General features: G+C 42.0%; 1 protein-coding gene across 2 annotated transcripts; it reads left to right on the top strand.

Annotated features, from left to right (window-relative positions):
- The first annotated feature begins 209 nt into the window (after positions 1–209).
- LOC112115412 lies at positions 210–27,506 on the top strand. Of its 2 annotated transcripts, XM_026650656.2 has the most exons (19): positions 210–785; positions 2,134–2,263; positions 2,715–2,808; positions 4,063–4,213; positions 4,342–4,504; positions 5,021–5,146; positions 5,744–5,806; positions 7,432–7,554; positions 8,580–8,735; positions 12,656–12,709; positions 14,758–14,975; positions 16,400–16,476; positions 19,605–19,715; positions 20,604–20,690; positions 21,936–22,043; positions 22,263–22,384; positions 23,793–23,915; positions 26,122–26,161; positions 27,097–27,506. In XM_026650656.2, exons 1-19 carry the CDS (start codon positions 587–589, stop codon positions 27,172–27,174), a joined length of 2,223 nt encoding a protein of 740 aa, XP_026506441.1. In that variant the 5' UTR covers positions 210–586; the 3' UTR covers positions 27,175–27,506. The 2 variants fall into 2 exon arrangements, with proteins under 2 accessions (XP_026506441.1, XP_029767111.1); XM_029911251.1 differs by lacking the exons at positions 22,263–22,384; positions 26,122–26,161; positions 27,097–27,506 and having other exon boundaries at positions 23,793–23,904.

Raw genomic sequence — 27,506 nt, 5'->3', positions numbered from 1 at the left:
GGGGGTTGGGGACAGTGGGGGGAGGTCTGGGGGACAGCAAGGGTGGGAGTGAGTGGGGGGGGGTCTGGGGGAGGATTGGGGGGTTGGGGACAGTGGGGGGAGAGAGTGGGGGGTTGGGGACAGCGGGGGGAGGTCTGGGGGATGGGGAGAGAGGGGGGGGGGGGCTGGGGGTCGGGGGCAGTGGGGGGGGGGGGGAATGGTTTCTTCAGCCCGTTTCTAGTTTTCCTGGTCTAGTTCTGCAGGAACAGTTTAAATCACCAGTCAGAAGTCCAAATATTTTTTTAAAAAACTTTCTAGTTACCTTCATGTGGGGCTTTCGGTGTTGTGGGTGGTGTTTGTATAAGGTTTTCTGAGCTGCCAGCCAAAGCATCTGTGGGATTTAAAGGCTCCTAGGATGAGCAGGGTGGCCTAGGTGATAGAGCATTGCACTGAGACTCCGGAAACCTGAGTTTTATTCCTAGCTGTGCCACTGGCCTGCTGGGCAACTTTGAGCACATCACGTCCCCTCTGTGAGCCTTATTTTCCCCATTTGTAAAATGGGGATAATGACACTCACCTGTTTTGTAAAGCACTTTGAAGTCATTTGATGAAAAGCTCTATACTAAGAGCAATGTATTGTAGCAAAGTTTATTTCTCTCCTCTAGTCCCAAATTGTTTTCTCTTTTTGAGATTAGGTATCATGGGCCCAGAACAAGGAGGTGCGCAGGAGGAAAGTGTGATCCTGATAAGTGATGATGAAGCTGAGAGTCCTCTCGGGAACTCAGTCCTGTTAGTTGAACCATTGCGTAAGTGTTGTGCTTTTGCCTTATGTAAGTCTCTGCAAAGAGACTTTTTTTAGTTCAGATTTGTTTTAAGTATTACTACTGTTCTTGAGTCTCCCTGCCAGTGTTTGTAGTTCTAAAATAATCAAAGTGTGAGGGTGTTTCCTCTGTCTTGTTGAAGTGTATAACCACCACAAAAACAAAAAAGTAAAATTGACTAACCAGGGGCAGCAATAAAACAGGGTACAAACAAAATGTTTGTAAATGCACTTACTAAACAAACTGGAAAAATAAGCATTTCCTTTCTCTGTTATGGCAATACTTGCTGTAGCAAGTTACAAAAGCAGATACGAAATACGCATATAAAATTCATCTTTTTTTTTTTTTTTTAAGTGGACCTTGTCTCTCTTAAATTGGTGTCTATTACATTAAATTCCTTTAAAGGGCAAAGTATACTTAAGGAAAGTTGTTTTAAGTGGTTTTGTTAACCGTTTCCCCAGAATCTAAACTTTCATCAGAAAAAGTGGAGTCTTCTCTCTCCCGGGGGGGAGAGAACGCATCCTTGAGTAGTTCTTGGTGTTTTTTTTGTTTGTTGGTGTATGGTGGGTTTTTTGGGTTTTTTTGTTTTTGTTTTGAAGTCTCCTACTAAATAGCGATAACTCGTGAGTCCTATTGGCATGAAACTAGAAATGGAAATGGCATGTTAGATCATCTGGTCCCTCTCCCCGTGGAAAGTGAGCTAAGTCAAATATAAAATAAATTGTCATCTTTTGCCATTTAATGATCCTTCATTTTGTTCAGTTTAAAATGCGGAGAAGTAGTTGAAATGCAGGAAATCTTCATCGGGCTTTAGCAGCAGATACCGTAATAACATAATAAGTGAACAAACTGGGGAGGAGAATCAGGAGGGTCACTAATACAAGGACAAGCTGTGTGATATTAGTGCTTATGCTGCTAGAAAATGAGATCTTTTTCAAAAACAGAGAGAAAGCACAAGGTTCTCCTAGTATTTCACATCTTTTAAAAAAAATTCAACGTAAGATCTCCAGAAATGTTAACTTTTTTTAAAGCACGAAGTAGTTTTAAGTTGTTAACCAGTTTCTTTAAATGCGGCTGGTGTGTGGTATCAAAGTACCAGTAGGATTTCCAATGCCTGTCCTGTATCAATGTGAATAACCTCTTTAATTTCTGTTGTGGTAGTGCCAGTCATAGACCAGCACCCGATTGTGCTGGTCTCTGTTCAAACACTGAACAAAGACAGTCTTTGCCCCAACATGCTTAATGAATAAAAGCCAATAGCTAGTTTTGGTTTTAACTAAATCTGAAATCATTTTACTCTGAAATAAACCACAATGTATTTCCCTTTTTACAGAAAAACCTATTCTGGAAGACAAGAAAGCTGAAGAGATTGTGGATGAGGAATGTGAACTAGTAGTAACTTTCTGTAAACAAGGGAAAGTGATGCCTCATGCAAGATATGACTGTATGACACACCCATTTGAGTATGTTCAGTAGCATCGTGGATACTATGGGTTTCCTCTTTTATAGGGAGTAATACCAGATCTTTGATATTTTGTGTGCATTTATTTAATTTGTACTAAATTTCAATAGAGGAGTCTGAAAAAGCCCCATATCAGTGACCTCTTTTTTTTTTTTCTTTTTTTTTTTATGGCTAGAAAATTTAAATCATATAATTGCAATCAGGGCACAAAGCAAGGTCTCAACTTTCCTGCTGGGCCACATGCTATTCTAAAATACCGTGGGTTTTTTTGTTTTTTTTATTAGTGCCTTAGTGCTATATATTAAGTTTTACCGGTGTACGTTTATTAGCTGATTGTGTTAAATAATTGTGGCAGGGTTTTAATAATCAGAAAAACTGTCATGAAGTAGAAGAGGAACAGAACAGTTATTTAGTGTATACTATAAATTGTGTTCTGCTCTATCAACCTACAGGCGAACAGAGTGTGAAACACGTTCACCCCTTGAGAACAATGCCAATATCTGTCATCAGTGCTACTGCTACATTTGTGATAAACTAGCTTCTGAGGTAAGGAAGGACTTGAGGTGTAGTTATGAAACACAGCCTTGAGTTGTCCAAAGTGAACTGTAAAATAGGAACCATAAGAACGGCCATACTGGGTCAGACCAAAGGTCCATCAAGCCCAGTATCCTGTCCTCTTATACAGGATCTAATTAAAACAATAATATAACATTGAGTATTTTAACATAGTTTCCTAAACATCAATAATTCTCTCTTCGATTTGCCACTAAAACAACTTACTGGAAGCAATTTCTGTAAACTTATGGGGGCCACATCCTCAGTTGGTGTAGCTCTTGTTTGCTTTGGACACGATGGTGGCTTGCGTTGTGGTTTCTGTGGAAGTAACCTCTGATTCCTCTTTTTTTTCCCCCCTGGATTAGCTTGATATCAGAAGTATTCAGATTTCTCCACTTTTTTTTGCAAAAAGGTTAAAAAAAAAAAAAAAGGCTAAAATTTTAAAAATGTGTAATTCATCAAAATATTCCAGCTCTTTACCAAGATTTTAGGGAAGTTTTGAACATGGAGCCAAGTGTTCTATAGAAAATGGTTCATTAGCTCAAAAGTGGCTTAAAATAGTTTCAGGGTTTTTTGCCCTTCCCTCCCCCCCCCCCCCCCAATATTCACTAAACTTTGTGGGTTTAAACTATATGCCTTTCATCCAGGGATGACAGTGCTTTACAGATACGAATTAAGCCTCACAACATTCCTGTGAGTTAATTACACAAGTATAAAGGCTTAATCTTTCTAAGATCCAGTTCTCACTCTTTCTAGATTAGTCTGCTTTTCATGTAATTCCTCTCCTGTAATAGTATTTCCAGTTGTTGGTTGATATCCACGCTCCAGTATCTTAAATTTGGATTTTGAGTACACTGGGAATGATCAACTGAAAGAAACGTACTAAAGAGTAAATAGAACTAAAATCTCCATGCTCACAACCAGTCAGACCTTGGCTGTTTTATATTCTTTAGTCTAGGTCTGGTAATGTGTGAGAAGAAGTACTACTTTGTAATTTTGACATAGTAGATTTATCAAGGAGGTTTATAGTGTAGATTATGCCTTTCCAGGCACAGGTATGTTACTGTACAGTTTGTAAAATCAGCTAACGTTTGCATATAAATATGCAGTAGCTCAGTATAAAAGATACCTAGCAACACGAATGCAATGTTGACCTCGCTGAGCAAGGGATCGTAACTAATTTTTGTTTTGGTTAACTTGAATGCAATTTTTCCTCTTCCTTTCCCCCTTCTCCTCATAAAACAGTGCCAAAACTGGACAGCCCCGTCTCACTGCCACTGCAATGCACATAACAAAAGCACATTCTGGAAAGACCAGCGTGGTTTGGCCTTGGCTGGTGTTCTTGTGATGTTCAACTTGGAGCTCACAGATATAGATTCAGACCTTCGACAGGGTGGTAAGCATTATGCTTTTGTGCTGTCCCAGAATCAACGAGGTTTATTGTATAATATATAGGACTTTTTATGGGCATAACACGTCCAGAAGAAAGCATATTTCAACACTCTTTCCTCCTCAATCCCCCAGGAAACCTTCTGATAGAATTTGTCCATGAACTTTCAGTGGAATATAACAAATATCTGGTTGGTGAGAGAGTGTCTCCCAATTCACATGAATGTTTCTGTCACCCAAAACGGGGACCTGGGCAATGTAATATCTGCAGACCGCGCCATGTGGAGCTTATATACAGGTAACTGATGAGAGGGTTCAGTGAATTTCCAAGGAATGTTTTTTAATTCACAGGGATTTGCTTTCCAGTACAGTTAGACTCATGACAACCTAAGGTTAATAACTAAACCGTGTCATAGAAAACTCGCTTTTTTTCCCCCTTCCCCAGTTAGGCCAGACCAGGATCCAGTTCAAATAAACCCCTAAACTTTAGCGTCTGTCCTTGTGTGACCAAATATTTAACAGTTTTTCCTTACTGTTTAGTTTTAAACTTCCATGAATTATAAATTCTGCTTCCTGACTAGATTCTTTTTTTTTTTTTTTTTTTTTCCTGGGGTAGAGGGTCCAATTTCAATCCCAATACGTTCCTTTTAAATGTTGCTGTTTAAACAACTTGTGTCTTTCCCTTGAAAGAATCTGAAGTATCGTGACTAGTCAATTTAAATGCTAACTATAGTATTTTGTGCAAACGCTTTTCATGCTGGCAAACCAGTTCAGAGCAGATATACTTCACTGTAAGGACTTTTAATTCTCCTAGGTATTCTGGCGTTTTTGCACTGGTAACAACATTTTTAAATCAGGCAGAAAAAGAGAATCCTAAAGCTGCTGCTGTCATGCTCCTGGGAGCAGCCAAAGAAATAGCACTTCATAAGGACCCTGCTCAGTAAGTATTCCAGTTCACCATCTAATCCCCAAGCCCCTTTGCTACAGTTGTGGCTGTTCGCCCCAGATGATTTATAACTGAATCGTGGCAGAGCTTAAAATAATTTTAAATCAAAATGGGAGAGAAGTTGGAAATCCCAAACAAAGGGGGAGGATGGTCTAACAGTTAATTGGATTGCAACTTCTACTATCTGGACTTCTTTTATGAGCTTGGGTCAGGCACTCTATTTCGCTGTTTCAGTTCCCCATCTTTAAAATGAGTAATAATTTTCCATCTCTGTTTTGTGTGTTGAGCTTGTAAACCCCTGCCTTGAAGAGCTCTCTCTTGCTATATATTTGTACAGTGTCTAGCACAATAGATGCCCTCACTTTAGTCAGGGCTTTAAGCGCTATTGTAATACAGATGATAATAATTGTAGAAGGTACTCAATGCATTGAGTACATTATAACTCTGCAAATACTTTGGAATATTTTTCTAATAAAATTCAGTGGGGTAGATGTCATCTGTTTATGTAACTTGTTTCTCTTGTCAATTTGATTGCTTTAAAACCAGTCCTAGGAAGAATATGTAAGCACTAAACTAATGCATTTCTGTTAGGAACTTGCAAAATCTTGGTGTCTCTGCATCTTTGAGGATGGCTGTACCTTGTCTAATGGAAAGGTAAGACTTCGCTTAGTATGGTGTGAGATTCAGATGTCAATGGGATGGTGGTTGGCTGCAAAGTTTCTATAGTTGTGTTACAAAGTACATTAACACGTCAGATTCTCAAAGGCCGCCTTCAGTTTCTGAAGGGTTTAAAATAGCTTTGGTGCTTGAAATCTAAATTTCCTGATCTAGAATTCCTTAAAGCTCTAACACTAAGTAATGCTAACTGTATCCATAATGTTACACAATTATATAAACTAGGATATATCAGTAGAAAAGGTTAGTTAAAACTTACCACTCTACTAAATTTCTTCCAAAGCCTGAGGAATGGGGACATGTAACACACACTTCTTTGCTTAACTCAATTCTTACTTTAGCTTTACAGTTTACTTTTAACAGTAAATCCACCAGCCACAAAGATAAGAACTGATTTTTGGGAAGACTTAAATCCTTTCCCTCCCACTGTTTCCCTAATTTAAACCAATGGCCAGGTGCAGCCTACATCTGTCCTCATTTTAAATGACTGCTTTTTACATTAGGGAAATAATTCTTTACAAAGGTAATGCCATATCACTTAGATTGTATACTTTATGTGACAGGGACCATCGTCTTGTTCTGTGTTTGTACAGCACCTAGCGCAAGGGAGTCCTGGTTATGACTAGGGCTTCAAGAGAATAAAAACATGATCCTGAAGGAACATGGAATAGGATTTTTTTATTTTTTTGCCCTCCAGTTTTCCTTGATTTGTTTAGGAGCTCCCACTTAAGACAGAAACCGTGAAATAAAGTGCGTTTTCACCACCACTCTTGCAATATCAATGGTTCACGTCAGAATTGACTTCCTACTCGCTGCTACGTACCTATTAAAAACAAAGTGTTTTGTAATGGCATTTGAAATTACTTATTTAAAAGGACAGTGTCAGTTTAAAATATTTTACTTTAAAATAAAGAATCTCAAATTTAAATTTTAAATCAAATTGATTTTTTTTTTTTTTTACCACTACTGTTCTGTTTTGTTTTTGAATTTTGACTACAAATGATCTATCTAGTTTGGTACACACTGGCATGATGCTGTAGGGTTTATGTTGCAAACAGTGTGTGAGGCTCTTTAATTTAAAAAAACCCACAATAAATACTTGAATTTTAAAAACAGAAAACTTACACCGGTTGTAAGTGTGATGGTGGTTCTCCCCACCCCCGTATGCCACCTGGAACTGGGGTTCCACTGAGCCCTCTGACTCACCAGCCTAGGCTCCCTCTCAGCACTGCGCTGCTGTGATAAGCGATAGACTGCTCCCGGTCCTGCATTTCCACCAGCATTCACACAGGCAAATCATAACTTTTCCAATGACCCCTCACATGACTCATCTTGTACAAATTGCATCATAATTATGTCATAATCATTTCATAATCATACCCCCATGATGAATATAGGGTGTAGTGTCACAGTAAATCTTGTAAAATTGTTTTTATACAAAATCTAAATTTTAATCCAAAGTATCCATTCGAAATATTTTATAAAACACTGTAGACTTGTTCCTAATCAGAAAAGGAAACTGACCTAGTGAACAATTCAGCTGGCTCCAAAATATTTTACTCACATCGCTGACTTTTAAAACTAGTTTATTTTTGTAAATGCAGGATTACAACACAACTTCAGAGGATGCTCGTGCTGTGTGACTTTCCAAAAGTTTTATATGAAAAGTTCATTAGTTTTTTCCAGACTATCTCACTTCCGTGTCACTGCTATGCCTTCTCAAATAGGTATGTTCTTTGCTTCTATTGACTAAAAGTTATTACTCGGTGGACTTAAATGTACTCAAGTGTGAAAGGGAGTATTTACATGTTCTATCCATTGGGATTTCTAATGTGTTGCTACAACAGACTGTGGCCAACAACCTGAACTCTTGAAATCTGTCCAGAGACTAAGCCTGGCGTGTGGTTTAATAGAAACTAGTTATAGTTTCCTATTAAATATTCCTTTTACTGGTGGTCTGGGAAATGGAAGCTTAAAACAGCAGGGCTGCATCAGGCTTACTTTTATTTGCCTTTAGAAATCACTACAGGAAATGTTCAGAAGCTGTTTGTAATAGTGACCGTAAGCATTCATTATGATATCTCTTATCTCCATAAGACACACATTGTCAAAACATTGTCTGGCTAATATTCTGGTCCTTCCAAACAAAATTACTGAAATTCCTTGGAAAAAGCTACATGGTGTCATGCTTGTGTGGTTTGTGGACATTTAAATTAGAACTGTCAGCACTCAGGTGGCAAACAACCATTTTTAGATGCAATGGTTATGTGGTCTAGGTTCTAAGATGTTTTTAGTTTAGCAAACTCAAGATTTACTGAGTCAAATATATTGTGAGCATTATGATGACTTAGCAAGAAGGATTAGTCTGTCATGATCAATACAATCTCTGTAGCAACCCAATCGTATTACACAAATATCTATTCCAACACCATTTTCTTCTAACGAATAATTGTCCTGAATACTGGGGATGTATTGCACCAAGGTCTGCTAGTAACTAGCTTAGTTGGTGCTAGTAGCTTCATTCTGCTGCCATGACTAACGTGGGGTCCATCAAGTTAATTTTCTGAAATGAGTCATAACCTTTAGAAATACTGTAGCAGTCCATGTTGCACCAAACCTTAACATTTAAAAAAAAAAAAAAAAAAAAGTTGTGGTATTGCAGTGATATGGGTGTCTCTTTGCTCTGTTTTGTGAATTCTTATAGTACCTTGCAATAGTTTTTAGAAAAATATTCTTTAACTTTAATTTTCAGCCTAAATGTGGTGCCATGGGATCATGGATTACTGACAACTGTCTTAAAAGGCCAGAACATCACTGGTCAAAGAACACAGAAAGGAAAGAAAGTATTTCTGTGGGAAGTACTTCCTGTCATACAGGCTCGAGTAGAAAAAATGGAAAACCAGGGACAGTAAGTTCTTATCCATCTTTTGAGGACTTGCATTCTGCATCATATCTGCTTTATAGAGCATGGTGTCTTTCAAACACCTAAAATTGCTTGTGTGTGTGTGTGTGTGTGTGTGTGTGTGTGTGTGTGTGTGTTTAAAAAAAAAAAAAAAAGTATGATGACTGACAGCGTGTAATAAATGTTTTTCCATCATGCTTTATAAAGACCATCCAGAGGTGCTTCTGACACCCTTATTGGTCTTAAAATGTACAATTCACAAAGAAGCTTGCTTCTTCTCTTCTCTGCTCCTTTTTTGTCTCCTTAACCCCCAGGAGTTCTCAGCAGACATGTCAAACCCGCGAAAAAAATTCAGAAATTGGGCTTGTTTTTGGCTTAATTGGCTTGTGAGTTGCTTGTTGGCTAGTTTTTGGCTTGTTGGTTGTTTGGCTTATAGCTTGTTGTTTCTTTTTTTGATCGGCTCCCGGCAAGCAGGGGGAGGAGGGGCAAGAAGGGGAGAGAGTCAGGGGTGCACAGAGAGCCCACCACAGTTCCAGACTGCATGCTGGGGGGATCTAGTCACCTAGAGTGTTGGGGCTCTTAGGGATTGGCTTGTTTTGGCCTTGTTTTGAAATGGGATTAGCTTGATTTTTGGCTTATTGTGAAAGTCGGGGTGCTTATTTACCACGTGAAAGTTGGCAACTGTGGTTCTCGGCCAGATGCCTGGCATTTAAAATAAAATCTCTTGGTAGGAATGGGACATTCTAATCTGGGTACAGTGATGAGAGACTCTCTCTTGCGCGGTTTGTTCTACTGGCTAGAGCAGTGGTCTCCAACTTTTTTACGCCCAAGATCACTTTTTGAATTTAAGGGCAAACCAGGATCTATCCCGCATCTTCCCCAAAGCCCCGCCCTGCTCACTCCTTCCCCCTGTCTCCATGGCTCGCTCTCCCCCACCCTCACTCACTTTCACCGGGCTGGGGTAGGGGTTTGGGAGGGGGTACGGGCTCTGGGCTGGGACCATGGGGTTCGCAGTGTGGGAGGGGGCTCTGGGCAGGGGGTTGGGGTGCAGGAGGGGGCTCTGTGCTGGGGCAGTGTTAGGGTGCAGGAGGGGGTGTGGGCTTGGAGGGAGTTTGGGTGCAGGAGGGGATACAGGGTGCTGGCTCTGGGAGGGGGGGTAACTGCAGGGGCAGGGGGTTGGGGTGCAGGAGGGGGTAGGAGGTTGGCTCTGGGAGGTGGGTCAGACTGGAGCTTGGGGTGCTGGCTCTGGGAGGAGGCTCAAGGCTGGGGTTTGGGCTGCAGGAGGGAGTATGGGGTGCTGGCTCTGGGAGAGGGCTGGGGGTTGGGGTATGGCCTCCAGCCGGGCAGCACTTACCCCCAGCGGCTCCTGGTCCATGACACAGCGTGGCTGCTCCTAAGGCAGGCTCCCTGCCTACCCCGGCCCCACACCGCTCCCAGAAGGGGCCAACGCAAGATCCTCTAGGATCGACCGGTTGGTGACCACTGGGCTAGAGCAAGGAACTAGAAATTAGGACTCTGGGAGCTGTTCCTGTCTCTTCCACAGATTGTGACCTCTGCCTCAACCCATCTGTAAAATGGGGATAATGCCTATCTCCCAAGGGTGTTGTGAGACTTGATTGATGTTTACAGAGCATCTTTAGATCACTGGATGAAAGGCACTGTAGAAAGCTAGTGAATTATTAGAGAGATTCTTGATCTGCTTCCTGTAAGGCCATAAGTAGTAATGTTAACAGTATCTCTTTGGTTTTGTCTCTGAAACTTCTTACAACATTGATAAAACCTTGATAGGTCTATGAACATACAATTAATACGTTTGGGACCTGTGCAAATGACTCTTTCAAACAGTGTATAAAGATACATTTTCTTGCTGGGTAAATTGCTGTCTGTACTGACTATCCCTTTAGTAAAGGTTAGATCCTATAATAGCAGCTGCCATTGGGGATAGAATGAAAGCTTTTTTCCAATTAAATGTTAATTGGGTTCATTCAAAACTTTGTATCCATTTTTGTAAGAAAACTCTGTTCCTCTTTTTTATATTCATATCCAGTTTGAATGTTAAGGACAGTTCAAGGTACTTGATGTTCATGGTTCTGTCTAAACAAATCTTCATGGTCCAATTAAAGATCTGAATGGTTTGGGGCCCCAGTCATGTGAGTCAACCCTCTCATTTGATATGCTGCCACAGCACTTGCTACCAGAACCCAGATTTCAACCCTCATTATCTGGCTTCTCTGTTAGTGGTTTCTTCCTTTTGGAATTTGTTCCACTGGGAAGTCCATTGGGGAAGCATAGCATAGGTCAGGAGTGGCCAACCTGTGACTCCGGAGCCACATGCGGCTCTTCAGAAGTTAATATGCGGCTCCTTGTATAGGCACCGACTCCGGGGCTGGAGCTACAGGCGCCAACTTTCCAATGTGCCGGGGGGTGCTCACTGCTCAACCCCTGGCTCTGCCACAGATCCAGCCCCCACTCCACCTCTTCCCGCCCCCTCCCCTGAGCCTGCCAGGCCCTCGCTTCTCCCCTTTCCCCTCCCGAGCCTCCTGCGCACCACGAAACAGCTGATCGGTGGGGTGGGAGGTGCTGGGAGTGGGGTGAGGGGTGGCTGCTGACATATTACTGTGGCTCTTTGGCAATGTACATTGGTAAATTCTGGCTCCTTCTCAGGCTCAGGTTGGCCACCCCTGGCATAGGTGCTATTAAAGCTAGTAATGGTCTCTCTCCAGTATAACAATGTGCATGCACACGTATCATCTTAATTCCTGTTTTTCAGTGGGTGCTGCATAGGGAGTAGCCTTTGCAGTTTCCAAATCATGTTAGCCCCATGTAGCTTGTGTAGCTTGGCAATCATGCTTAAGTACAGGACCAGGATTGAAGGTTCATGTAGGGGATGTTAGATCGGGGATGTAGACAATTTCTAATGCTTTCAGTTTCTTCAAGACTTCTTGGTATAGTGCAGGGGTGGCCAAAGTTACTGACCCTCGGAGCCGCATACGACAATCTTCAGAAGTTCGAGAGTCAGGGCGCGCTTGCCAGGGCTTGTGACTTCGGCCCCGAGACCACCCTCCCTGCTGGGCTGAAGCTCTGACACCCTCCTCCCTGCTGCGCTGAAGCCAGAGGCGATGTGAGAGGGGAACACATGGGGTCACGTGCCCTCTCAAATTTTTGCCAGCATTTGCTGGCCTCATTTGGTCACATGGTGCTGCCGGGCCCCGTCCCTGCATGGTAGCTGCTGGAGCCGGCAAGCTGAGAGCTGCACCTTGGGTAGAGGCAGCGGCAAACAGCTGGGAGCTGCAGGGAGAGACGCTGCTTTTCCACGCAGAGCTAACACCTTGGAGCTCACGGGAGGGGCCACTGAGGGAAAGGCGTGTGTGTGCTTGGGGGGTATGACTCAAGCTACTGGGGGGGCGAACCTTTAAATTGTCCCTGTCTCCTCCTTCCCCAGCCCCCCTCAGCAGGCACCAGTCATCTGTGGCAAAAGCCCCTAGCCTCATCACTCTGCCACAGGGCAGAAGCCCCAAGCTCCCCTACCAGCCCCTGAGTCTGGTAGACAGAGAATGGGGGGGGTCCCTCTGGGACTGCACTTTAACTGTTTGGCCACCCCGGTATAGAGAGAAGGTAAATTCCTATTGATTACACAGCTGGTGTTTCCACAGCCAGTACCACAGTGGTGACATTTTCCTAGATTTAAATATTGAATAACTCTGTATTGGTGGGTGCTGCCTTTTTTTAAATCTGTCCAGGGACTTCAGTACTTTTGGGGTTTATCGGAAAACAATGAGATACCAGCAGTTTTATCCAGGCCTTTGTTTTTTCTGTACATAAATGTCTTCTATGTGGGAGCTATTGCTTTGTCTCATTAATTCTCATCAGTATTCCTCATTCATCTGCTCAAAATTTAATGCCTCCTCTTCTCCTCCCTCCCTTAGTTATAAGGAAATAGTTCGCTACTTGAAAGCTGTGAAATGCAATGACACTCTAGGGTAAGTGGCTTTTTTATTTTTTATCTTTGCTTTAAGATTTCCCTATGTGTGTCTACTCTTCAGTAAAATCACACCTTGAAAAGAAATGATTCTGGTTGACAGACTTTTTTTAGTTGCTGAACACAACATTGCATCACTAACAAATATTAGCTGGTAAACATAGTAGGATCCAGATTTCATTTTTTTTTTTTTTTTTATAACATTTGTAGGCCTGGGTTGACATGAGTAATTAAGCATGGGGGAGGCATGTGTCTTGGAAGACCAAATTGGGAAGATAAATAGATCAGCAGACTGAAAACAGAATGTTTGTGCTAACTAAGATAGGTAAAAGGGTCAGTGAGCTAAAATAGAATGTTTGAACTAGCTAAGACAAGGGGAAGGAACTGTGACAGACTTCCCCGGGGTGCACCCTGGAACTGGGGTACCGCTGAGCCCTCTGGCATGCCAGTCTGGGCTTCCTCTCACACTGTGAAGACTCTGGCTAACTGCAGATGGCTCTTGGTCCTGCACTCTCTCAAACCTTTACACAGGCAGGGACACACCCAGCTGCAGTTACATGAATGCTTCTCCTCAGCCACTCATGAACTAACAATAGAGAGGCTGCAGCCAACTCCCCATAGCTCCCTAGCCTTGCACCCCTGGACGCTACCATCTTGCCCTGGTCAAAAGCCTGGCCAGTATAAGTTTATTACCCCGTCTGCCCCTCCCTCGGTGTGGAGAGGAGAATGCACCAGTTTTTGTTCCTGAGCAGATTCCCCAAACACTTCTAGCAAAACACACTGTTTTAGGTGTAAAATATAAAACAAATTTATTAACTACAGAAAGAGATTTTAAGTGATTATAAGTAGTGAACATACAGATCAAAGCAGATTGCATTTTGTTTTATTTTTTAGGTAATCTAAGCTTTACAAACTAGACAGGATTGGAATCAAGCAGTGTACCATGTTAAATAGTACAAACAGTCCACCAAGCTTCCAGACACAGGCAGGCTTTCTTCTTTCCCGCCTCGGACCTCCTTCCCCAGTTCAGTCTTTGTTCCTCAGGTGTTGTGTTGTAGAGGGAGTGAGGCCAAGTGATGTCACTTCCCCCTTTTTAAAGCTTCTTTCACGTGGAGGGAATTTCATTGTCCCAAACAAGCCCCCAGCACAGTTTGTGGAAAAGTATAGGCACCAAAATGGAGTCCAGTATCACATGATTTAGTTACATGCCCTTGCATGCTTCGATGAGTCATGGCATCCATTACCCATATTTTGGCGGAAGTATCCACAGGGAAGCTTATTAGGTGAGGCTAAGCTTTTTCTGTGGCCTTTTTTTGGTTGATGGGCCATTGCCTTAAATAGTTCATTCACAATTTGCTGGATGTAAGCTACTTTGTGGGTGTTACCCAGGAGCAAACACGTTTGAAATACAGATGCATAGTCATTATTAGTAACTCCAGATACAAAAATGATACATGCATACAATAAGAGAACCTTTCAGCAAACCATAACTTTTCCATTGACGCCTCACATGACACGTTTTGTACAAGATGCATCATAATTATGTTATAATCCTATCATAATGATATCCCTATGGTGAATATGGGATGCAGAGTGTCACAGGAACAACCAGGGAACCATTTACAAAAAGCAAAATAACAACGAACAAGATAAGTTGGGATTGTAAAGAGTAGGTCGAACATGGACGGTGCGGGGGCAAAGCATGCTATAAAGGGATTGGTTCCTACAAAGTAACCAAGCCAATCCCAAAATGTGTAACACCGTGTATAGTAAATGTAACAAAATCTGTAAATGTACATAAAGGAAGATGGTTTCTCTGTAACCTTGGATCTGTGATGTACCCTACATCCACCCCTGTCATTCGAGTCTAATCAACTCAGTGTAGCGTTGCTGTATGCCAAATAAAGATACCTGAGTGACAAAGTCTGGAGTCAAACTGAGTTCTTGGGAAGCCAAGTGGAAAGAGGTCTCAAAGGAAATCCCGGTAATGCTTCCATGTTGTTAATGGCATCCACAAAAATCAAATCTGCAATCCTTTCTTGTATCCAGGTTAAGAAAGCTTAGAGATAAAATCCCATTCTACTTGTGCAAAAGTGGAGACTTCGTTAGTGCTGTACATTCATTGTTGCTTCCCTTCAATAACCTTGCATGCTGTACCGCCTGCCGGATAACCCCTTTCCAGTTTGAGATCTACCTAAAGATGTTCAGAACTGGGAGTGTTCCCTGTGGAAATAATTTTCATGACCCTGGAGAGTGGATTTCAATTGGCAAGTATTATTCGTTGAAGTGCTTCTTGCTTCTATCCATTTGGTACCCCACTTGACTACGGTTGTGTGTGGTTATCTGTTTGGATTAAATCTAACATGAGATTTATGGGACTTCCAACTCAGCCATAAATTATCTGGGTTAAAGCATGGTACATAAGTGTTGGTGAGGAACAATGCTATTTAAGCTTTAGACTCAAACAGAAATTACTTTGTTGTTTTACCATGCTCTAACTTACACAGATGCTAACCCTTGTCAGCCATTCAGCTCCTTTTTGTTTTTTCTAAAGGACTGCCTTGTTAAAAAGTGCTGAGTATTAAACCCTTTCATAAACGTATATGTTACCCACACTGTCGTGATGTGTCAGCCTTGACCTTGAGCAAATGAGTGAACAGACCGTGGAGACACTGAGCCCCATTTCACTAAAGGCATTTGCTCAAGGTCAAGGCTGATATATCAGGATAATGTGGGCAAAGTATACATTGCCTTTGTGTACATTGTGGTTTATTAGAGGGTTTCTGCTGAGACTATTGTGATAATAGACCTTGGTACACACAGACTTGCCCCACAGGAACGAGTCTGATGCCCCAAGCTTATTTCACACAAGTCCACTCAGTAGCTATTAGTTGGTGATATTTGTAGGCGCATGGGATATTTAAGCACAATAGTCATGTACTGTAAACGTTCTGTACCTGGTGAGAGGATTTATTCCATGTGATATGTTTTAGTATCTTTAATTAATTGAGATATCCTATCTCCTAGAACTGGAAGGGACCTTGAAAGGTCATCGAGTCCAGCCCCCTGCCTTCACTAGCAGGACCAAGTACTGATTTTGCCCCAGATCCCTAAGTGGCCCCCTCAAGGATTGAACTCACAACCCTGGGTTTAGCAGGCCAATGCTCAAACCACTGAGCTATCCCTCCCCCCTAATTGCTTGTACATGTCCCTAAGGACTTTGGGGGAGCATATTACAACTGATGACTGGAACCTAGAATTGTGGCATGAAATATTGTAAAGTAGCTTGGACACTTCTCATTTCTATCCCCTCTTTGCTTTACTGGTGTTTAAATTGTATCCTTACACATATGAGGTCACGGCAGTTACCGATTCTGTGACTTTACCAGACCTCTGTAACCTCTTCAGCTTCATGCTGTCAGTCTCCCCCCTCTCTTTCCCCACTCCGCCCTGCCCCCTGGTTATTTTTAGTAATGTCACAGACAGGTCACTGGCTCCTCTGAATTTTTGTTTATTGCCTGTGACCTGTCTGTCACTAAAAATAACTGTGACAAAAATCTTAACATTAAATACGTGTAAAAACATTACTGTACTTAATTAAATCTGCCTCCTGTTTTTTTTTTAAAATATGCACTTCATTTCCTTCATTTTTATCAGGTTTAAGGAGTTGTCTACTTTTTTCCTCCCTTAGGTTCTCCTGTGAAGAACTCCATTCTAATTAAGCATGCGCTCAAACTCCTTTACTGCAATCTGTCATTATACAGAAATGTGAGTGTTTGTGTTAATCTTATGCTTCTGTTGTTTAGTTTCTATACAGTTCTGTTCTATATAGCCACTGTTTGTCTAATACAAGAATACACTGTTGAGCAGCCTTTTTTTTTTTTCTGACTTTATGCCGGGTTTTCCCCCAAACTTTAATACTGTACTTATATTTTCAAAACATTTGCAAAAAGATAATCCTTTCAATACCTCGGCAGGCATTAGCTCCTTTCCACAGTTGGGGAAACTGAGGCAGAGAAGCTGCAGTTTACCCAAGACCACATACTAATCAATGTCAAACTTGGGGGTTCCTGGCTCTTAGCCCTGAGATCAGTCCGTCAGAGGTACAGCAGGGTCCAGTGACAAAGTAGAGATCGCTGTGAAGCTGTAAAAAGCAAGATGGTGCAAAGGATTGGTTGATTGAACTAGAACCTCATCAGTTCGTTTCTGTCAGATGTCCCCTTATGTAGTCCAGTTTTCAGTGAGTTGACATGAAAGAAGATGAAATTGTATTGGTGGTTATGTAAAGGGAGAAGCAGGGTGGTAAGGAATAATTCTGCCAAAAAGTAAAGGAAGGCTTGTTTTCGTCCTTTGCCAATGGCAATGAAGTCATTGAAGGAAGAATGGAGGAAGTTTAAAGAATGTTTCATTAAGGCAGTGGAGGTAACATGATTAGTGGTAAGATGGGGGTGCTTTCGGAGAATAAGATGGTAGTGGAAGTCTGTACAAACAAATTAAAAATATTCAGAGTTTTGAGGATTCGTGCTAATGAGACACTCTAAAATGCATACAAACAGGCTAAAAAGTCAGTTGCTAAGGAAGAATGGAGGCTGAAGAAGAATTACACAGAAAGATGGTAGCAGGAAATTTTGGCTTTTGGCTTGATGAAAGAGAAACAAAATATGAATAACTCTGTGTGACGAATGGGAGCTGTGTGGTGACTAACCCTAAAGAAGTGGTAGAGGTATGGGGAAAAAGTAGTTCTGAAGGCCATTAAATGAGAAGAAAGCTGCAAATTCAAGCACTGCTGACAACTATGGGAAAGTCTCAAAAGGTATCCATCTCTGTAGAGGAGGTAGAAGAAACACCGAATAACACGAAGAATGGTAAAGCAGCAGGTGAAGATGAGAACTGTGGATATGATCAAGGCAATTGGAGGTACTGGAGTAAGGTGGCTACCAGATGACTGAAGAACAGGATTGATTGTGCCTCTCTGGAAGGGTGAGGATGGTGCAAATGATTCAAACACCGATCAGGGCTTGACAATGTTAAGTCAACCCTTTAAAGGCCTTGAGAGGGTTTCGGGGACAAGGTTGAAGTGCAAGGTGGAGGAAAATATAGGAGGGGAGCAATGTGGCCTTAGAAAGGGAAGGAGTACTGCAAATGCAATATTTGCAATGAGACAGACGCCTGAAAGAATGGTAAATGGAGGGCGTTGTAGCAGTTATTGATCTTGAGAAAGCATGTGACTTCGTACAGTGGGAGCTGGTGTTTGGAGTATGGAGATGAAGGGGAGGGGGACTTCAAGATGTGGAGGAGATCGAGGAGCTGTGTTGAGGGTCAAGAGCTTAGGTGATAACAGTATTGGCATTTTGGAGAGTTTTGAGGTGACCGTGGGCTTGAGAGGGAGCACTGTGCTGTGAATCCACTTCTCTTCATCCTAGTTTTTGGAGTTAATTAGTAGGAGAACCAAGGCTGTGGGGAGACAGAGAAAATGAATGTAAGCTGACAGTCCAGCCCTTTTGGCAAATATGGCATTGGAGTGGGCATCTGTGTTTGAAGATCATGGTTTGAAGGTAAACACCGAAAACTAAGGAAGGTGGAAGAAGAGCTGTTGGCTGACATTTCAGGAGAGAAGCAGAATCAAGAGAAGGTTTGTGTACTTGGGAAGTATGCTCAGTGCCATCAAGAAAGATCTCAAACTGAAAAGAACCACCCAGTGTGTGTGGGCGGTAGGAGTACTGTGGGACAGGCAATTAAGTAACAAATTTGAAAGGAGAAGTCTGTGCTGTGTGGTTTTTTCCCTCTGTGATGTATGGTTTGGAAACAGTGGGTCTCCTGGAGATAGAAGAAAACAAGATACAGGTCATAGAAAATAATATACTGAGAAGATTGTCAGGCAAGTGGAGGGTAGACCGTGTGCATGGAAGAAATTAGGGGGAAGATGAACTTGGGACTCTGGGCTGGAAAGTGCACATTTGAGGTGGGCTGGACATGTGATAAGAATGGGAGAATGACCACCAAAGAACGGTGAGAAAACATGGAAGACTGAGGATGCGATGGAAAGACTGTCTGTTAAAAGAAATTTGAAGAGAAAAGGACTGGAACTCCAGGACCTATGAACCTGAGCCGTGGGCTGGAAGGAGTGGTGAAGAATTGCAGGCACCTCTGATACTGTGTAAAAGGGAAAAGCAATCTAAGTCAAGTTGACCACCTTTACCCACAGTGTCCTGACCTAGAACAAAGCAAATAAAACTTATCATGGTTGAATGTTTTTAATCGTCAGCGGGTAGAAGTCCATGGTATGGTCCATGACATTGACATCAATGAAGCTATGACAATTGCACCATCTGAAGGTCTACCCCTGAAGCCTTTTGTTGTACTGTGATAGGGGTGTGTGTGTGTATCGGGGGGAAGGGGGGAGCGGCCTTTGCTTCAGGTGAGGCACAATGGGGATAGTGTCTGTATAAGAGGGGAAAAGACAAGCCCCGTATACTCCAATGTATAATTCCAGAGTGTGGTCAGCACAGTGACTCTGAAACTAGTATCTTGGACACACTGTTGCAAATATCTGTGCTCCTCCTGCCCTTGTGACTTCCTGCTGACAGGCCAGATGTTACCATTTCACTGTCAGCACTACAGAGTCACGCAGGAAGAAACCCCTCTGTTCTGTCTCACTCACTCTGGTTTGTGGTACATAAAGCAGAAAATGTTGATTTTTTTTTTTTTTTTTGCAGATTCTGTGGTGTGTACCATGCCGGAAACCATTTTTTTTATCCCAAATATTATGTACTTTTGTCTTTACTTGAATATATAATATTTACCTTGTTCAGTCTTTCTTTAGATCTAAAGACTGATTCAGCAAACTTCACCAAAGTCTGTGGTTTTGTTAATTGAAAGTATTTACTCTGTTTCAGCCAAAATGCTGGAGCTCCCTCATCATGGTTTTGGGTAGTAGCACTACTCTGGAGAAAAATGGGCATGTAAATCCTGTCTCATTGAAAGAGCCACCACATGATTTCCAAGAGGTAACTGACGCCACTTTGCGATGGAGAAGCTTTTGCCTTGTGTTGAATTATTTTCTTCAGTTTGGGGATTAACTCATTTTGGAGTCTTGGGAATGGATCCACATTGTATTACACCATCAATTTAATTTGGCACATGCCAAAAGAACACCTTGAATGCCAAGTCTTAACCTTTTCATATGGAAATCCTGACCTGTTTTGGACTTAGTCTGATATACTATTTGTGTCCCATCTGGTAACTGCATAGGAGTTAGTTAGTTCACCATTAGAGAGACAAAATGGTCGAGGTAATATCTTTTATTGGACCAGCTTATGTTGGCGAGAGAGACATGCTTTCGAGTTTACACAGATATGAAGAAGAGCTCTGTGTAAGCTCAAAAGCTTCTCTCTTTCTCACCAACAGAAGTTGATCCAATAAAAGATATTACCTCACCCACCTTGTCTCTCTAATATCCTGACCAACACGGCTATAACACTTAATTCACTATGGCATTTAACTGTTCTTGGTGCTGATTCCAGATCTTTTAGCTGTGAAGTGCATTGGATAATTATAAAACCAAGAGGGAGGGAGGGAGGGATTTAGTCTTAAAGGAGATGCTTTAGGGATAACACAAAAGGTCAATATTTGTATAACAGAATATTTTCTAAACACAGTAAACCTAAAGCACAGTTACATTAATACAAGCACATTTAGGGGACTGCTGAGGATGGACCATACAATTACAGCATTCCTCATAGATAGAATAACCAACCTCACAGCAAGCAGAAATGGGACTGAAAACATTAAAACACCCTATGCCAAAGAATTTAGTTTTGGACACGGTTTGACATTTGTTGAATACTTGGGCTCTTTCTTGCTCTGCTTGTGACTATCATAACTTCCTGTTGCAGATGGTGGTGTCTGTATCGTGCGTTCTTCTAAATGAACTGAAGACAAAAGTCAATGTTTCTCTGCCATCAAATGTTTTTTCTGGTCCTGTAAGTATGTAACGGTTAATGAGGGAGGTGATTGTTTTGAATAGTGGATTTTGATTGCACTGTTAGGTTTGAAAATAGCTGTCTTTCAATTCAAATGTATTAAATGCTTTTGAGAGAGGCTGAGAATCTTTAGGAAGTGGCATAGGAATTCCTAGCACAGTCTAGTGGTTAGAGCAGAGGACTTGGAGCTGAGTGAGACTCCCAGGATCTATTCCTGCCACTCTGTGACCTTCGACAACGATTGCCTCTCTCCGCCCAATTTCCCCCATCTACAAAAGGGGGATAAACAGACTTCAATTTCTGTATTAGGATTAGTTGACTGGCTGCTGCTAGATAAGGCAACTTTTTGATGGCAACTGATGGGTTGGTAATAAGTAAAATCTACTATAGTTGGAAAACCTGGCTGTCCATAATTTAATAATCAGGAAGCAGAGAGTTGTATATGGTACCTGATTTGTTTAGTGTGAACGTGATGAAAGTTATCAGTAATTAGGATATATTCATTTACCTAAGCAAACTGATTAACACTACTCATTTTATTTCCTCTGAGGAAATCATGTTTAACTTCTTTCCTAATTGTGTAACTCAAATGTCAGGATTTTCTTGTCAAGTATCAGAGGGGTAGCCGTGTTAGCCTGGATCTGTAAAAAGCGACAGAGTCCTGTGGCACCTTATAGACTAACAGACGTATTGGAGCATAAGCTTTCGTGGGTGAATGTCCACGAAAGCTTATGCTCCAATACGTCTGTTAGTCTATAAGGTGCCACAGGACTCTGTTGCTTTTTACAGGATTTTCTTGGTCCATGTAACAACACTTGCCCTACTTAACAGTGCTGTTGTGAGCCTTAATGTTTGTAAGGCAGTTTGAGAACCTTTGGTAAAAGATACCACAGAAGTGCAAAGAATTCTGATCTCCCTTCCCATGTGCAAGTCTTATTGCCTGTCACTAGATCTCTTCTGTTTCTATGACTTTTGTAACCATCTATTCTGCAGTCAGTTTGTCCAGAAGGCTCTTAGCAAGCTCACCTTGTATTGATATTGCCCAATGTGAACTGAGGGCCTGGTTCTCCTGCCTTGCACTATATGTTATCATTGACACCTGTGCAAAGTCCGTGTAAAACACTACTAGCTCAGAATGGCAGCAATTTACACCTGATGTGAGCAGCTATCAATGACAACATAGGGTACAAGGCCACGGAGAATCAGGCCTTAAATATTTCTTAACATCTTTTCTGATTCCTTCAGTTACAGCTTGAGGCTTGTCTTATCCTCACAGTGCAAGCAGTGCAGCAGATGCTTCTAAACGACCTTCCATACTTGAGTTCCTTTCTAGAAATAACACTGGCTTTCGGGGTAAGTCTTAGGAATCTTCAACTCTAGTAAATTAAAACAAATAATGCTTAAAATACAATTAACAGCATATTGAATTTTATGCACGTTTTGTCAAGTTTTATATTTTGTTTTCTTTATATTTAAACTTGACCAGCTGTTTATTTTTCAGGGATTTCCAATAAAATGAGGTACTGTAGCATAGAATTCCTTCACTAGCTTATTCCTCTCTTTACCTACTAGAATAACTTCTGGGCTCTGAGGCTATTATTAAATGGCCTTTCCTGTGAAGAACACATTCTCCATGGCACTATTAACTTGCTTCTGAGAGATCTGAATTTTCAGAAGGCAACAATGTTGCATCTGTGAGTAAACACTTTGTTGAGGTCTGATCATTTATCTGTGGGAAAAGTTAAATGCCAAAGATGTGGGGTTTCCCCCCCTCTCCTCCCCCAGAGATGTAACTTGTGTGTGTTTGGGGGGGTGGGGGGTTATAGACAACCAGCTAATTGTCAGTAAGACATGGCCAAACTTGTGTTTTTTTTTTTTTTTTTTTTTTTTTTTTTTTTTTAAAGGGTTCAGATACAAAATTTATATCTCATAGACTTTATAGACTCATAGACTTTAAGGTCAGAAGGGACCAATATGATCATCTAGTCTGACCTCCCGCATGATGCAGGCCACAAAAGCTGACCCACCCACTCCTGGAATAATTCTCTCCCTTGACTCAGCTGTTGAAGTCCCCAAATCATGATTTGAAGACTTCAAGTCGCAGAGAATCCTCCAGCCAGCGACCCCTGCCCCATGCTGCGGAGGAAGGCGAAAAACCTCCAGGGCCTTTGCCAATCTACCCTGGAGGAAAATTCCTTCCCGACCCCAAATATGGCGATCAGCAGAACCCCGAGCATGCGGGCAAGATTCTCCAGCCAGACCCGCATTGACCGTTGATACTAATTACCTGCGATGGCACGTTATTGACCTATTGACTAAAATCATGTTATCCCATCAAACCATCCCCTCCATAAACTTATCAAGCTTAATCTTAAAGCCAAATTTATATCCGCAGAGTTGCAACAATGAGCGAGACCAGCAGGGGCATGGCCAGCAACCGGGCCAGGAACCGCAGCGGTGAAAGTAGCAGCATGTTGGGTCAGTGCCCAGCCCGGGCAGCTCCTCCAGTATGGCTGTACCGCCCCCTGCCCTGCCCACTGGGGCGGGCACCAGGCTCACCGGCGGCTGTCACTGGTCACGCTAGTATGTGCAAGCCGCTCACACACTCCCAGACAGGAGTCCCTTCCTGCAAGCGATGGCCTGACATGCTGCTGCTTTTGCTACTGCGTTTCCTGTTCCCGGTCGTTGGTCATGGCCCTGTTGGTCTCTCTCATTGTTAGAGCCCTGCAACTCTGCGGATATCCGCATCCGCAGATATGCATTTTGTATTTGCGCAGGGCTCTCCTAAAGCATTGCCAAGTGACTTCTCATACCGGCTACGTGTTCTTCTAGTGCACGTGGGGTGAAGGTTTCACTTTCAAAGTGGTTCTCCATCACGGGGAAGTAGTTTTAAGACTGGGAAAACTGTATTCCAACCAAGTTGAGCTGCATTACTCAATAGACTCCTCTCTCCATGGTGAGATGTCTTTGATCTAAGACTCTGTGGGAAGAGAGGAAATGGTCTACAAAACAAATGAACCAAATTATATATGGTGCCACATACGTTTTTAGAACTAGATACAAGTGCCATCACCTGCTACTCCAATTTTCTTTATTGTTCAGGTGGAAAAAACTTGGTCCTCAATATGTAGGTGAACTGCTCTGCCTGTACCTGACTTGCAGAAATAGGAAGATGCAGTCCATTGGCATCTTCATCATCCATTTAATTAGCGAGAACCTGTATATGTAAGTATGAATATTTGGAGTCAAATACCAGGCTGATTATAGCAGTGAAGATGACACTGATGAATTGCTCATAATTCCATTAACATTCACACAGTCTTGTTATGGATTTTTTGCACAATTTTATCCTTGCTGTTACAGCCAGTAATGAGATTCAAAAATTTGGTGGGTTTAAAATTGTTCTGATGTCAATATTTCAGTGACAAGCCCTGTTACCTGATGGGCCCCTCTGGCTTTTTTGCATTCCCATTCCATCTTTTGTCAAAGAAGTCTGTAGTCTGTTTTTAGGAACATGACCAATGACCAGGATAATATTCACTAGTTTTCTATTTGCCTTGGGAAAACAGGTGGGTGTTCCTTCCACTAATAGACACTGCTCATCCTCTGTGGAAGCCATTTTTGATTAGCTAAATAAATTTAGGAAAAGCTTATTAATCACGTTACTGGGTTCCTAAGAATGCTTAATACTGCACAAATGTTTGGTTAACAGAACACGCAAACTTTCTTAAAACATAGCTGGAAACCTGTCCCCCAAATAGCATAGCGCTCTCTTTTGTACCACTTTTGTATAAAGTCTTCAGTGTAGTGGTAATGTCTTTGGTCTGAAGTCCGAGGCGCTTTCCAACTTCATGGGGAGTAGATAGAAACATTTTTAAAATGGCCAAAACTTGGAAATTCTGATGATTATTTTTTTTTGTATGAGAAATGCAAATGTGTTTTTGAAAGGAAATAGGCACAGTTTCTATTCAGCTGTGAAACTGACAAAAATCATGTTGATTTCAGTCAGCAGCTTCCAGGGTCTGTGGCTCCGGTGCAGTTTCCCCATGGCAATTGCCCCTGGGCCAGGGACCCAGGACTGCCAGGTTCCTGGGCCAGCTGGCTCCCTGTGCTTCCTGACACACTGAGGGAAGCTGGCTTCCCAGGCTATGGGGGTCAGGCAGCCTGAGGAGCCAGTTGGCCTGGAAGACATGGGGTCCCTGGCCTGGGGCAGTTTCCATGAAGCTATGGACCCTGGAAGGCCATCTGGTCATTTTAATGAAAAGTGATGGTCACTAATAGCAGCAACAATTCCAACAATATGGAGCTCAATCAGGGTTTTTTTGCATGTTTCAATGAAACGCTAAAGTAAGGCCCTGCACCTTTCTAAGGAAGTGTGTCCCACAGAAACTAGAGAGCACAACATGCAAGACTCACTTCATTCAAACAGCTCATCCACTGGGATTGGGTGTGGAGTCTTGCATCCTTAATATAGAGGTGCTTCTAGTGGGGGCTAAAGGTGCACCAATGCTTGATCTGTCCCATTTTAGGCAAACTATGTGGAGCCTCAAGTTGTGTATAAAATTCGGAGACAATCATCTGCTCTGTGACTAGGTGTGGAGGGAAGGGTTTCTGAAATAGTCGTAACAGTACTTTTGGAATACAGTTATTGCTATAAATGCTTCAGATGTGTTACAGAGAGAAAGTGGTTTCACAGGTAAGCATAAGCCTTGTCTGGTATGATTGCAATATTTTATTTCTAGATTTGGCAGTAAAGCATTCAAGGTTTTAAAATGTGGGCTCTTTTTTTGCCTTGGCATACCAGGCCTTAAGAATTGAATTAATCCTAAAACAAGGTAGCTAAATGTTTGTGTATCTGAAGGCACAGAAGTTGCCTGCTCCAAATTTTTAATTTTTAATTCACCGGCAAAACATGTTGCAGACGGCTGTAGCATAACATTCCAATTGCACTTCCTGGAATCTTGTTCTGAGAGGAAATCAGGGACACTTAAGTTATCAGCTTCTTAAAGAGCTTCTCATTTGCTTTGTTTCCGCTGTATATGGCAAAAGGGATGGGGTGACTAATCACTGGCTTTCATGAGCCTGATGATGTAGATATGTGCATGAGGGAGGTCTGAATACATCCTTTTTTTGTCAAGCTTGCTATAGTTATTGAATTCCATCAGCTTGCAGAGCAGTTTATTTAGCTCTTACGTAATATGTCTCAACATGTGCTCAAGTTCAAAGTTGTACTCCAATGTCAAGGTGACTTCAATGGCGACCTCTCCCACATTTTGGGACATGAAGTTTGAGCATTTGACTAGCAAGTGTAACAAAATATTGGGAATGTCACGCTCTCAGTGTAACTTTCCATTCATTATGAAGTAGCTGAAATGGGGAAGGAGGCTGTCCATATGTGGAAAGTGGATTAAGAATCTAAATCTGTTTTCAGGTGTCCATGGGCAAAACATCTTTGCAACTTTCTGAACACAGTAAGTGTCTTCGTACCTCAGGTTGCTGACCCCAGCAATGGTTCTCATACGTTAAATTTGTTGTCACATGTTAAATTCTCTGTAAGCAAATGGAAGAAATAAAATAGGTTGAAGCTAGCAACAATACAAAGGAATTGGTGGGTCTTAATAAATCTTGGAAACCTTAGAAGGTTTCTTGTCCATCTTTCTTTCCATGGATTGGATTTAAGGCTGTTGGCTCTAATGCTGAGGGAATTGCCATGGTGGTGATTTTTCCTTGGGTTGCAATGTGTCACATTTCCTAGTGCTTGGTCAGAACAGCATTACACACCAGGGTAGATGAACTGTTTTCTCCTCTGCTGAACGAATAGTGTTGTTAGTTTACATAGTGCCATCTGTCTACAGCATGAAGCACATTGAACTTAAAACCCAGCCTTCGTCTGAGAGCACTAACAATCTAAACAGACAATCCCCTGAAAGCAGACTGGAGAGGAACAGAAAGCAAACTGAATTATGAAGTTTAGTACCCGTCTTGTTAATGATGGGCCTTTTTTTGGATTTCTAAAAGGTTTGTTTTTTTGTAGAGAAAGATAGTCCTAGTCCCATCTAGTTGAACACATCTCTCCAGGGAGTTCCAATGTTGTAGGTCTTTCAGAAGAAGTAATCTTGAGGAAAGAGTAGACTGGCAACATGGACTGTGTGGAGAGAGGAGGGATTCATGTGTATGGGACCAGGTAGAAGAAGGCACACAGGTGTGAGTGAGAGGAGGGCACAAAGGGAACAGTTAATCCAGCACGTAGTCAGGGATTCTGGAAGGGAGGTATTTTGGGAGATGTAAGGCTGGCTATCCTCTCCATGGGAGATGGCTTTAGTAAGTGGGCGCCTCTTTTTTTATAGAATTTTAAAAAAAACTTCTTTTCAATAAAAACTTCTAACCACCTCTTTTCTCTGTGCAGGGATTACGGAAGCTGCCTCTTGGTACCACGACTGATCGTGAAGTTGCCAAGTTCATAGCTGTTTTGGAAAAATTGTAACACTCTGAGGGTCTCAAGAATTTTCTAACCTGCCGTATAACACCTCCCAATTGGTTGCCTTTTGCTGTTTCCCCTCAATTAAATTTTCAGCCTACGAGCTGATTTACAAACAAATTTTTAAAAATCCCATCCAACCCTAGACTTGTGTGTTGAATGGAGGAGGCGTTTAAGCGGAAATGTGCTTAACGCTTTCTTCCTTCTTGCAGGCACATGCTCTAGCAGTTCTCTGCAATCTGGCTTTCATGGAATATAACTTAACATGCTTACAGGGCTGCTTATTCTATGGAAGTGCTGAGAGAGCAACAGACATGTTCTCTACCATGACACATGCA

The sequence above is a fragment of the Terrapene carolina genome, unplaced genomic scaffold (assembly GCF_002925995.2).
Source record: "Terrapene carolina triunguis isolate 2854851 unplaced genomic scaffold, T_m_triunguis-2.0 Scaffold93, whole genome shotgun sequence".
NCBI classification, from domain to species: domain Eukaryota; kingdom Metazoa; phylum Chordata; order Testudines; family Emydidae; genus Terrapene; species Terrapene triunguis.
Note: the sequence above shows the minus strand (reverse complement) of the source record. Positions and strands in the feature narration are given on the sequence as shown.